The sequence below is a fragment of the Otolemur garnettii genome, unplaced genomic scaffold (assembly GCF_000181295.1).
Source record: "Otolemur garnettii isolate 467f Iridium unplaced genomic scaffold, OtoGar3 scaffold00030, whole genome shotgun sequence".
Lineage (NCBI taxonomy): Eukaryota > Metazoa > Chordata > Mammalia > Primates > Galagidae > Otolemur > Otolemur garnettii.
The window spans coordinates 16,721,747-16,734,434 of NW_003852425.1; the positions used below are offsets into that span (position 1 = coordinate 16,721,747).

Here is a 12,688-nt window from a genome sequence, read left to right on the forward strand (position 1 = left end):
CCACTTACTAGGGTGGGTGTTCAGTGAGGCACTAGGTGTACTGTGCATTGAGTACACACAGTACCTGCCTATGAAAATGAGGTTACTAAAGGAGGTGGTCCGTGTAAGGAGGTAGTCAACTTTAATAATGAAATATAATAATTAAAAATAATATAAATTAAATTATCTTGTAAAAAGTAAGAGTGAAGTCTACTACTCTTTATAAAAAAGACACTTGCACTTAAATGTTAATAGCAATACAATTCATAAGCACAAGACGTGGAAACAACCCAAGTGCCCATGAATGGATTAGTAAACTGTGGTGGATGTACACTATGGGGTACTATCCAGTGATAAAAAATGATGGAGGCTTTGCAACTCCTAGATGGAGTTGAAGAACATTCTCCTAAGCAAAGACTTATAAGAATGGAAAAACTAACACCACATTTTCTCAACACTAAACTGGCATTAGTTGATCGCGTGTTCATATTGAAACAAAACTCAAAACTCAGTGGAATTCATGTAGGTGGGAACAGGAGAAGGGATTGTGTCAATTCCCACCTAACAGTTACATCATAAGAACATATTGCAAAATTTCTGGGTGAAGGGCACACTTATAACCTCGATGTAAGATATATTTAACCAAAACGTGTACCTCCATAATATTCTGAAATAAATAAAATGTAAACAATAAGTAAAACAAAATTAATTCCAAAAAAAGAAACTAATTTATGGGCAGCACCTGTGCCTCAAAGGAGTAGGGGGCCAGGCCCATATGCTGGAGGTGGCAGGTTCAAATCCGGCCCTGGACAGAAAAAAACTGCAAAAAAAAAAAGTTAATTTGTAGAAAGTAAGAGGAAAGGAGACTAGCCTACATAATAAGACCTCGGTCAGCTGAAGGCCTTGATTAAAAGCAGACTGAAGTCTTCCAAGAAAGACATGCTCCTGCCTCCGGACTGCCTTCAAATTTGAACTGCAGTAAGAGTTCTCCCCTGGGTCTTCAGCCTGCCAGACTGTCTTGCAGGCTCTGGGATTGACGGGATACACAATTATGTGGGCTCACGCTTTAAAAAAATAAATCTCATTTTCAAATATGTTTCTGGCTCTGCTTCTCTAGAATTATGTATCACTTAACATCCCCATTTTTTAAAATTCCATGGGTTTTAATTTGCATTTCCATGATGATCAATGATATTGAGCATTTTTTCATATGTTTGTCGCCCTTACTCTTGTTAGAACGGCTTTTTATTAAAAAGCCCAGAATTGACAGATGCTGGCGTGGATGCGGAGAGAAAGGGGCACTTACACAGCGCTGGCCAGACTGAAAATTAGTGCAGGGTCTATGGAAAACAGTATGGCGATTTCTCAAAGAACTAAAAAGTAGACCTTCTGTTTCAGCCAGCAATCCTACTACTAGGAATCTAGCCAAAGGAAAATAATTCTTTTTATCAAATACACCTACACTTAAATGTTCATTGCAGCACAGTTCATAAGAGCAAAGATGTGGAATTAACCCAAGTACCCATGAATTTATGAGTGGATGAACAAAATGTGGTATATAGGTACCATGGAATACTACTCATCCATAAAAAGGGATAAATTAATGCTTTCTGTGGCATTTTTAGAAGTAAATAGGGACTATTATGATAAGCAAAGTATCTCAACAATAGAAAAACTAATGCCACATGTACTCTCTAAGAAGCTGGAACTAAATGAAGGGCACACAGTGCACAGAGAGAAGAAGTCACAGGAAATCAAGACAGGGGACAGAAGGGGGGCAAACCCCACCTAACGGGTATAGTGAGCACTGTTCAGGTAATGGACACATTCACGGCCCTGGCTCAGCCATGTATCAAAACTATTTGTAACCCTTTAATATTTCAAAATTTTAAACATGCCATCAGTGCTAACCTATAACAATTAGAATTTGATATGAAGCACAATATCATTTATATTAGCACCTAAAATAATTTTTTACCTAGATGTAAGTATAACTTTATATATATATTTAATATATATACATAATGTATCTGGAAAAGTGTAAAAGTCATGAAATAAAAAAAATAAAAGAAGACTGTGTTCATGAAAACAAAGATTCAGTATGGTCAAGATACCAATTCTCCCAACACAATCCATAGATTCAGGGAAATCTCAGTCAAAATCAGTATAATTTACATTGTGTATCTCATCAACCTGATTCCAAAGTCTGTGTGGAGAGGCAAATGGCTCAAAATAGCCAATGCAGTTCTGAAGGAGAAAAATAATTGGAGGACTGACGTGAACCTAGTTTAAGATTTACTACAAAGCTGTAGTAATCAAAACAGTGTGGTACCTATGGTGAAGGAACAGACAAATTAGCCAAGGAGGGAAGAAAGAGCCAAGAACGGACCCACAACAATGCGTTCAACTGGTCATCAAAAAGGCAACACAGAGTCCTTTAACAAATGATGCTGGAATAATTGGACATCCATACGCCAAAAATATCTAGACACATACTTTAAACCTGCACATTTACTCAAAATGTATTACAAACCTAAATGTAATACAAAACATTAAAATGGCTAAAAGATAAGAAAAAAATATAAATTACCTTGGATTTAGATTTTATATGCAGCATCAAATACATAATCAACAAAAGAAATAATAAGCTGGCCTTCATTAAAATTAAAAACTTCTACTCTGTGAAAAAATCTGTCAAGAAAATGAGAAGATAAGCATAGGTTGGGGGGGATATTTTCAAAGGCATATGTGATAAAAGGCTATTGTTTCAAAATATACAAAAAATGCTTAAAACTCAAAAATAAGAAAATGAGGGCAGCACCTGTGGATCAAAGGAATAGGGCACCAGCCCCATATGCCAGAGGTGGCAGGTTCAAACCTAGCCGTGGCCAAAAAGTGCCCAAGAAAAAAATAATAAAAAGAAGAAGAAAATGAATAGCCTAATTTATAATCTGAGCAAAAGTTGGGAAGAACCTCCTAACCAAAGAAAATCAGCACATAAAATATGTTTGACACCATATTGCAAATTAAACCAGTGAGGTACTACTGCACATCTATTAAAATGGCCAGAGTGCAGAACACTGGCACGACCAAATTCTGAGCAGGGCAACAAGCAGCAAGAACTCTCACTCACAAACAGCACAGATGCTTAGCATACAGCACACTAATCTTTCTGCTTGCTATTCGTCTAAAGGACTTGAAAACTTTATGTCCACATAACAACTTGTGCATAGTTTTATTCCAAATTGCAAAACTTGGAAGCAACAAAAATGTCCTTCAAGAAGTGAATGGATAAGTAAACTGTTGTCTGCCCATGCAATGGAATATTATTTGGTGCTAGAAAGAAATCAGCCTTCAACCCATATAAAGTCATGGGGGATTCTGATTTCAAGTCATGGGAACAACTGAGAGCATATTACTAAGTTAAAGAAAGCAATCTGAAAAGCACATATTGTATGATGTCAACTATGTGACACTGTGGAAAAGGTACAACTATGGAGAAAGCAAAAATATTAGTGTCAACAGGGACTGGGGTCGGGAGCAATGGGAAAGACACAAAAAAAGCCAGAGCACAGGAATTTTAAGGCTGTGACACCGTTTTGTGTGATACTACAATGGTGAAAAGGGCCCGTATGCATTTGCCAAAACCTGCAGAACCCCCTACAGAACTACATTTTTTGCTCAATTTTGCTATAAATATGAAACTGTCCTAAAAATAATCTATTAAAAATGTCATGGGCCATTAAAAATCCTGCCATGAGAATAAGAAATAAGAGTGTCTATCCGTTTCTTGCCAGCTAAATTTGAAGGCACAGCCAGCAATTAAAACATGAATTTACATTCAGTTAAAGGATAAAGTAGCATTTAAAACCAGCTGCCATAACTTGCATTATTTATTTATAGGGCACTGTGTAATTGTGAAATCCTGCTGAATAAAGCCAACTGTATCCTCTTTATTGAAGAACTTATAGTCTAAAGATAGAACGGAAATTTTAAAGCAGCTTTACTTTCTTGGGATCATCAAATGGGCATTCTAACGGGATGAAGTACTTGCCAAAGACTCATTGCACCGAGAACACTTTCTACTCAGTATTCACAGTTCTTGTGCCGATTGACATGCTGGGAAGAACCGCGTTGATCACACTTTGGCATTAGTGCATATGTTTATTTATTTTAATTGGCAAATTGTGACAGACACAAATTTCATGAATCTAATACTAAAAGAATCCCTTTAAATTACACTCCAAATACTAAATCTTTTTGCTTGTTTTCTTAGTTGTTATTTCACTGTAGTATGAGGGTATAGCCCATTAGGTTCCATAGGTCACATCTGTTAGGTAAAGTCCCTGTTACAGCTGTGCCTGTTGGCTGAGAACTCACTAACCCCACCCTCTCCTCCCTCACTTCTCTCCCCGCCTCCAACTTGAGTTTAATTGTGTTTTTCTCTTGTGCAGATGTGTATTTGTTCATTTACTGGTTTCATATTAGTATTGAGTATCTGGGATACTTACTTCTGTGTGCTGGTCATGCTTTATGAAGTAGAATGTTATCCTATTCCATCCATAGAAGGTAGAGTCTCCATGTTTTTATGGCTAGTTTTCCGTGGTATACATAACTAAATCATTTTAATCTGGAAAACAGAATTCCAAGTCTCCATGAACTATTATCAGTCATTCAGTATTGTTCTCTTTAATATAAAAGTTTCCTTAATTAAAGTCAGAAACAGCACCATTCCATGGGAGAGGTCACTATTTCTCTTCTGGCATTTACACCTGTGTCATGGGCACCCATAACCAGCTGTTAATGTACTTTCCTTTTGCTGTTGAGTTTGTTTGGTTCTGTTTGGACCAGGTAAACAGTTTCCCATAAAGCTGAACACATAAATTAAACCTACTTTCCTCTTGAATATTATTTATTTTCCTGTGACTTTTCCATGAGAGAGGGCAGATTCATTTTGTGGAGCTGTGGAATGTTTCCATCACACTGATCCTTACAGACCACCATTCTCCCCACTTCTCATTCTAACAGTACAAGCTGCTTCAAAGCCCCCTAAAGAACCAGTGTTCTCTTCCTTCTATTTGTAGTGACCCGCTTTCCCCCGAAACCCTAGTCTCTGTGCTCCCTCCACCAGGAAACTCAACTTTGCTGTTCCTAAAGACTTAAATACTCCTTCTCCTTCAACCCAGGAGCTTAGTCAGAGACTATGGATACTTCAAATAATGCTCTGGTTCATGGAGAGTGACTGCAAATTATTATTTAAAAGCTGCCCCCTCTGAGTGAGTGAGCTTCTTGTCTTAGGAATTGTTATAATGTATATATCTCTGTTTCCATGGCCTAACACAATGCCTGGCCCATGGTAAGTGCTCAAGAAATATTGAATAAATTTAATTAAGTAATGCATTTTGCTCCACATTCTTGCCAAAGAGGGATATATCAAAATGTATTTGTTTTAAAAAATCAAAATTTAACCTAGAGAATGTAGCGTCCTAATCAAGCATCCCCGCTCCCCCAGCTACCTTTTAACTTAAAAAGACTATTTTGTTCCTGCAGTTTCTGCTGGCTCAGAAGTGAGCGCAACAGAAACGCATTAATGCAGGAAGGATTTTCCTGGACGTCAATAAACTGGAAAGGCTCCCTGCGGGGCACTTGGAGTGTCAATAAACACTCGTGATTACTTGCTCCTTGGAGCATTTTAGACCCAAGTCCATTTGCTCTGCTGTGAAGACTGAGCTCAAGATCTCAGAGGTTTTGAACTTGTGCAGCTCTGGAGGAAGAATGCTGAGCACTCACAAGCCTGGGTTGTACGCTGGGCAAGGAGCAGGCTCTCGGCATTATTTGCAGTGTCAGGGGACAAGGAATCCAGTCCTCCGCGCTCCCTGAAGGAGGGGTTGGTGGTGGAGGAGGACTCCCCTCCTTCCCTCCTTCTCTCCCTACCCCCTTCTTTCCCTGCTTCCCTCTTTCCCGGGCGTGGGAACGTGTGTGGAGACGCACTGGAGGCTGCTTTTTCTCAGAATCCCATTTCTCCGCAGTGAAGTTAAAGTGAGATCGGAGTTTCCTTGACTTCTGCGTGAGGATTTTCCAAATGACAAGGAAAGAGAGGCAGAGGAACATCCATAAAGTTGCTAAGTGACGCCTCTGGCGCCTCTGATTTCCTGCGGGATCCCGAGCGCGGGTGTCATCCTCCACCCACTCCGAGTGAGCAATTGGCTAATCAGTTCGTGTGTGTTCTGTACTTTCCAAAATGAACTGTGCACAGAGTAACAAGCGTCCTCTTCCTCCCCTCTCCCTCCCAGTCTCACTGTACTCGGGAGGGCTTGCATTTGCTCCTGCCTGTTGTACGTTTAACAACGGTGCCGGAAGAACCTACCGCTCTTGCACGCTTGCAGCCCATCTCTGCTCCTTTCAAAGCATATCTGGGGCGGGATGCGCCTCTGATCTGTCCCCAGCTGAGGTGCCCTTTCCCCGCCGATGCCGAAAGACTGCCCTGGCACTCCTAGGTCCAGAGAGCTAACGCCTTGGTGTCCCAGGAGAGACTGACTGTGCGTGCGTGTGTCTGGGTGTGCGTGCGTGTGTGCGCGCGTGTCTGTGTTCGTCTGTGTACGTGTGTCTCGTGTGCGTGCGTGTCTGAGGGTGTCTCTATGTGTGCGTCTCTCTTTGTGCGTGTCTGTGGGTGTGTGTGTCTCTATGTGCACGTGTCTCTGTGTGCGTCTGTGTGCGTGAGTCTGTGTACGTGTGCCTCGTGTGCGTGCCTGAGTGTGTCTCTATGTGTGCGTCTCTCTGTGTGCGTGCATGTCTGTGTGTGTTTCTATGTGCGCGTGTCTGTGTGTGTTTCTATGTGCGCGTGTCTGTGTGTGTTTCTATGTGCGCGTGTCTCTGTGTATCTATGTGCGCGTGTCTGGGCGTGCGTGTTTGTGTGCGCGCGTGTGTATGTGTGCGTGTCTCTGTGTACGTGTGTGCGCATGTCTCTGTGTGCGCGTGTGTGCGCGTGTCTGTGTGAGCGTGCGCCTCTCCGTGCGTGCCTGTGTGTGCGCGAGCTCGCGGGCGCGCCCCGCTGCCGGCTTGTCCCGGCGCTGTGCGGAGAGACCAGGACGTTACCTCAGAGCAGCCGCCGGCAGAGCAGGCAGCAGCAGCCTCCGCCCCCTCAGCCCTGCGATTGGCTAGTTTGGCTCATCATTTCCCTGCTACGGCGAGGGAAGGGCCAGTGACGCCCCCGAGCCCAGCTGCAGAAGCGCCGCTACCTCCAGCACGCAAGGTGTCTGGTCTGAAAAGAAACGCGAGCCCCTGGGAGGCGGCGCGCAGGGACCCGGGCAGGGCTGGCGCGAGCCGAGCCGGAGGGCGCAGGGCAGGGCTGCGGCCCGGCGGGAGCTCGGCCACAGAGGACCCGGCGACCTGCTCCTGCGATCCGGCTCTGCGCTTCCCTCGCCTTTTACAGATTTCCCCCCGCCCCCGCGACTACTGCCCCAAAACGGAGCCTTTACATCCAGAGAAGGAGCCGCCGGGGCTGGGGCAGCCAGGACTTTCCCGGGCACCCAAGATGCGCTCCATTAGGAAGAGGTGGACGATCTGCACAATAAGTCTGCTCCTGATATTTTATAAGACAAAAGAAATAGCGAGAACTGAGGAGCACCAGGAGACGCAACTCATCGGGTAAATGCAAAGCTTCATTTCAGGATGTGACTCAAAGTCAAGCCTTGAATGCGATGTGAATATGGACAGTGGAGTGATGGTTGGGAGGGCGTGCGTGTTGCCCAGAGTTTGCGTGTGCTTAGTGTCATGGATTAAATAACAAAGGGTGCCGTCTGCGCTGCCCTAAGCTGCCCCCCACGCCGGTGCAACTTGCTCTGCGCGGTGGTGGTGACAGCTGTGTTGGCGCCCTGCTCGCCAAAGGAGTCACTGCAGAAGTGTCATCAAAGAATGTGTGCCCTTGTCCTTTTAATCTGTGTCCAGAACTCAAGACAGATGTCTTTAGTCACCAAGCGGTTTCCTTCCTTCTTTCCCCGACCTATCACTCTAGAGAGATTCTAGGGAAGCTGGTTTCTTAATAGGCTGAAGTTAAAGCCCAGAAAGCAGAAAACAAATCTCTGTGTCTCTACTTTTCTTGTTGTTGTTGTCGACGTTAGGTACGTCTGTGTGTCTTGAATTAAATTAGAAACTCCAGCACCCCCAAGAATACTTCGTTATTTCTTCCTCCATGGGCAAAATGTACGGGCGTCACCGTTACAATTTTAGAAAGAAACCAGGCATTGTAGCTTTAAACAGACGATATTTCTTTTTCTTTAGTTGGTGTAGATGAGTTCAGCTCTCTCCCGCCCCATTAAATTCTCTAAATATCACACTTCCTTCCACCCTCTCCCTGGCCTCCACGGCTTTGAAGTTTGCCCAGGAGGGGGTGCAACTTTGCGCTGCGGATGTAGCTTGGACCCGTTTTCTGAGGATGTGAACCTGGTTGTCAACTCTGTTCAAAGTCCTGTTTCGGAAATCCTCCCTCGTCCGGAGGCGTATGCTCTTGGAAACTCCACACTGGCAGAGATATTCGCTTTTTTCTTTGTTGTTGTTGTTTGCCTTGTTTTAATTTTTCTCTGACATTTATTAAAACGAAGAGAGTCCTTGCCATTTGGGGTGCGTGTACGCGTGTAGGTGGGGGAGCATGCACTTTTTAAAAAAAATAATTCTGCTCTTTCCGAAGTGATGAGCATTTATGTGAGTCAGATATAGGTTTGTCCTTAAGAGGGGATCGCTATTCTGTAGAAAACCGGGATAACAGTAGTACAGTGGAAACGGACTGGAAGAGAATGAAAACCAGCAGATAAGGAGTGGCGGGCTGGTGGCTATGCACAGACAGAGGTGGACGTACGTGGTCTGCTCGGAAAGAAGTGGATGGGGTGGTGGTCACGGGAATGTGCGAATGAAAATCCGTCTCGCTTGTCAGAAAAGGACTTAGGGCGGGGGCACCCCTGGCCGCCCGGTGCTTGCCAGGCAGACAAAGGGGTCTTCGGGAAGGTGATGACGGTGGTGCGAGAGGCGGAGGCCGGGGAGTGAGGTCGAGGCTCTTTGTTTCCTCCTGAGCCAAGACAAAGCGGACCAGCCTCTCAGGCGCTGAGGGTTCAGGGCCTGGGCTCGTAGGAGAGCAGGAGTGGGCGGGGCAGCGAGGTGGGGGCGTCCTCTCCGACCCCCCCCCCCAGACCATCGCGGCAAGGAGGAGCGCGCCCGCGCCCCTCCGGGGGTGACAGGCCCGGGACGCTCCGCATGTCACCCGTGGCCCTTTTCGGGATGTCGCCGGGGAGCGGGCGCAGCCCTGGGCGCGGAGAAGCCGCACCGGCGCGGCGTTCGGGACCGCGGGGCTGCCTTTCGCCCGCACCCTTTTTAATCCCGGGGACGGTTTCTTCCCAGTTTATCTGAGATCTCGAGGCTGGCGCTGGAGTTATCCAAACAAGAAGAGAGGTGCGCGCGGGGTCTGCTCTCTCCTCCCAGACAGGCGACAACGAGGGTGGAAGAACCAGTGGGAAGACCCGGGAGCCTTTATTCCAAGAATTAGGCCCACTCGCTCCCCGCCCCCAGTCTCCCAGCCCCCCAATCATTTTCACTGTTGAGCCCGCGACTGGCTCCTCCTCCCGAATTAAAACCCGCAGCCTCGGTGGCGTGGGGCGAGCAGAGCGCTGCTGCGGCGCGGAGCTCACACCTGTCACCACCGCGTCCCGCACCGTCCGCTCCGCCTGGAGGCCGAGACCGCTGGCGGAGCCGGCGCTGCGGGACAGGGAGGGCGGCCGCCTCCCGGAGCTCCGTCCAGCGGAAAAGCTTGCGCTTCAAGTTCTCTGGCGGTTTCGCTTCAACTCCCAAACAGCGCTTCTGCTGGAGGAGTTGACTCATCAAACCATCTAATCAGCTCCCTGACTACTTCCTGCTCCAGCTACGTGCAGAGGCCATTTCTGAGATGAGTAAACTCAGAGGACGGTTGGCCCCAGAGCAAGAGGCCAACACCCAAAAGTGGGGTAACAGAGGCAGGCTCTGGCCTTCGAGGGGCACTGCGCGCCTTGAGGGCGGCAGCAGGTTCCACAAGAGCCTGGCGTCACCCTGGAATCTTAACCGGTCCACCTGGACGCGTGCTCAGCGCTCCTGCACCTTCCCTCCTCCCCCAGGCGGGCCGGAGGTTCCCTCATCTCTGCTACCCCGGCCGGGGCATTCCCACCTGGAGCAGGTGCCCGACCTTTGCGCCCTGCGATATTGAGCGGTCATCCTCTGTAGACAGAGAACTGACCACAACTTTCCCACAGTCCATCCACGTCCTGTCTCCAGAGGGGTAGCACCATCTGTACCTAAGGAAATATTCCAAAATAGGCCAAGTAGTAACTGCTCAACACCTAAAACTGGTATTTCCTGCCACAAAAACTTACTGACTCATGACTGACTTAATGAAGTTTAAATCAGAGCGTACGGAAGGTATGAAGTGACCTAGTCTTGACTTTTTTTTTTTCTTAATGGGACTTAGGATGGGCCTAGGATTTAAGGGGCTCTGTGAGTTCTTTGGGTATAACTGGAAATGTATGAAGATTCCCACAGATAAAGTACGTGGGTATGCTCATTTAATGAGATAATATATCTGAATGTGTAACACAAATTTTAACATCACACAGATATTTGTTTTGGATACTATTCCTTCAAACTTGGTACAGACTATTTTTCTGGTAGACCACAAGTGAGATTTCCTTACCCAAAGACCTGACTTACAATTTACCATGTAATTCAGGTTGTTTTACTAACTGACCAACAATATTAATTCTAAAATCTATGATAATATTGAAAGTGGAGTTAAGATATTATTACCATTCTTAGAAAAGTTTGCTCTAGGGTAGACCAGGCCCTGAAAATTAAAACATCCAGAATTGGCCCTTCCGTCCACATGGTACGTTTGCAATTCCATTAAACTCATAAACGATCAGTTAAGATAGAACATCTCAGCCTTAGTTTTAGTTGTTTGGTGCTCAGGTAAGGAAAACACGAACTCCGCTTCCCTTTGTGTTCAGGTTTAATTTGATGGAAGCTCTTTTTCTTTAAATGACTTCTGAAATGATATATTAGGGAAGAAGATTAACTTGGTCTAAAGGGATCAAATTCATTCCAAGATGAAAGCATGTAGAATTTCAGTGGGATTCACAGAAGGGCTTTGGAATATAATTTCATAAACTAAAATTAATTGTATTTGTTATGTACTGAGGATCTAATAGAATAAATTGTAATGAGATGGGAAACTCGTATTTCAAAGAGAAAAACATTTGTATATATCAAATAAGATAGCAAATGATTAATTCTTGCCACTGACGCTGCACAGATGACCATTTTTGTGGATTTTTCTTAAGTGCGTATAATCAGGAACACTTTGTAATTTATGGCTCTATGCTGAGTGATTTCTTTGGCGTACTCTGTTATTTTCCCTGTAAAAGTACACATTGAGTTTTCTTATAGATAACCCCTGTGCAATAAATATTGAGTGCAGCTGTTCAAAAACTATGCCTGATCTGGAAGGAGGACTAAGCAGGGGGTGGCAGCATCCTTCATGCCTGGCATTTATGGGAAGGAAAAGCCTCTTCTCAGACAGAATGCTACCAAGGTCAGAAGTGAAAAATCCCTTGAGACCCACTTGACTTTATACAAAGGAATTTACTCTGGAGCTTTATTTTGCTAAGCCTGGCCGTCTCTCACGTGGATTCTGTTGACTTTAAGAACTGTGACTAGACAGGGCTGCCTCCATTCCAAGCTCTTTCCAGCAACTAAACTCTTAAATTTGGCCTTTTACCAATTCAACAAGCAAAGCTGGAGAGTAACACAGAAGCATGTTATTCAAAAGAAACGCATTTAAACTTTTTTATGTGCTGTTTAAAAACATCTCAGAAGTTCTGGAAAGACCTTGTACAACTAAGTATCTCATAGCCTTTATTTTGCCATGTAAAATGTGTCTGTAGTCACTTTTCCGTGAAGAGGTCGTCCACAAGCTTCTTTCTTTCTTTCTTTCTTTTTTTTTTTGCAGTTTTTGGCCGGGGCCCACCAACCTCCAGCATATGGGACCGGCACCCTACCCTTTTCAGCCACAGGTGCCGCCTTATAAGTTTCTTAAAATGCAACATCATGTATATTTTACTTACCCTGTGGGAAAGTTTATTGGTGTGAAAATAATTATTATAATCATCCAGTCTGTGGTTAGAAAAAGATGATATTGATAGCCTGGTTATTAACAGGGTGAAGGGCGGAAGGACCCTCCCTGACGCCCCAAAATACTGCTAGTCTGTGACCAAGCTTATTAAGTCGTATCTCCAAAAGTGTGAAGGTTAACCTCTTATTTAGCCACATTTGATTCACATATAGTTAGTATTTTATTACCGTTAGATATATAAATGGTGGTTGACTTCTGGTTTGCTGACTAGTAAAGTGCACCCTCTTGTTTCCTTGAAGCCTAAATGACCTCTGTGAAGTGATTATTATTAGCCATGCATAGGCACGCCAACGGGTCACTGTCTTCAGTAGAATAGTTTAAAATATTAATATTTTATGTTCTCAATTTGACCCAGAGTAGTGGCATATGATGCTTAGAGCTGCTTCACATTTAAACTACGTGTTTAAAAAAGAACATGAACCAAAATACCAAACTATAAGCCTTCAGTTACGGAATTCACCCCACAGCTGCTACACAGGCAGTGTTTCCACTGATAGCAGGAGA

The 12,688-nt window shown here is 44.8% G+C and overlaps 1 protein-coding gene across 1 annotated transcript in view; it reads left to right on the plus strand.

The window, feature by feature from the left end:
• The first annotated feature begins 7,185 nt into the window (after nucleotides 1-7,185).
• Nucleotides 7,186-12,688, plus strand: part of ST8SIA4 (ST8 alpha-N-acetyl-neuraminide alpha-2,8-sialyltransferase 4) — an 87,957-nt gene continuing 82,454 nt past the window's right edge. Inside the window, exon 1 of the mRNA XM_003788935.3 lies at nucleotides 7,186-7,626. Within this exon, the coding sequence (XP_003788983.1) occupies nucleotides 7,514-7,626 (113 nt within the window). The 5' untranslated portion in view covers nucleotides 7,186-7,513. The remainder of the gene's footprint in view (nucleotides 7,627-12,688) is intronic.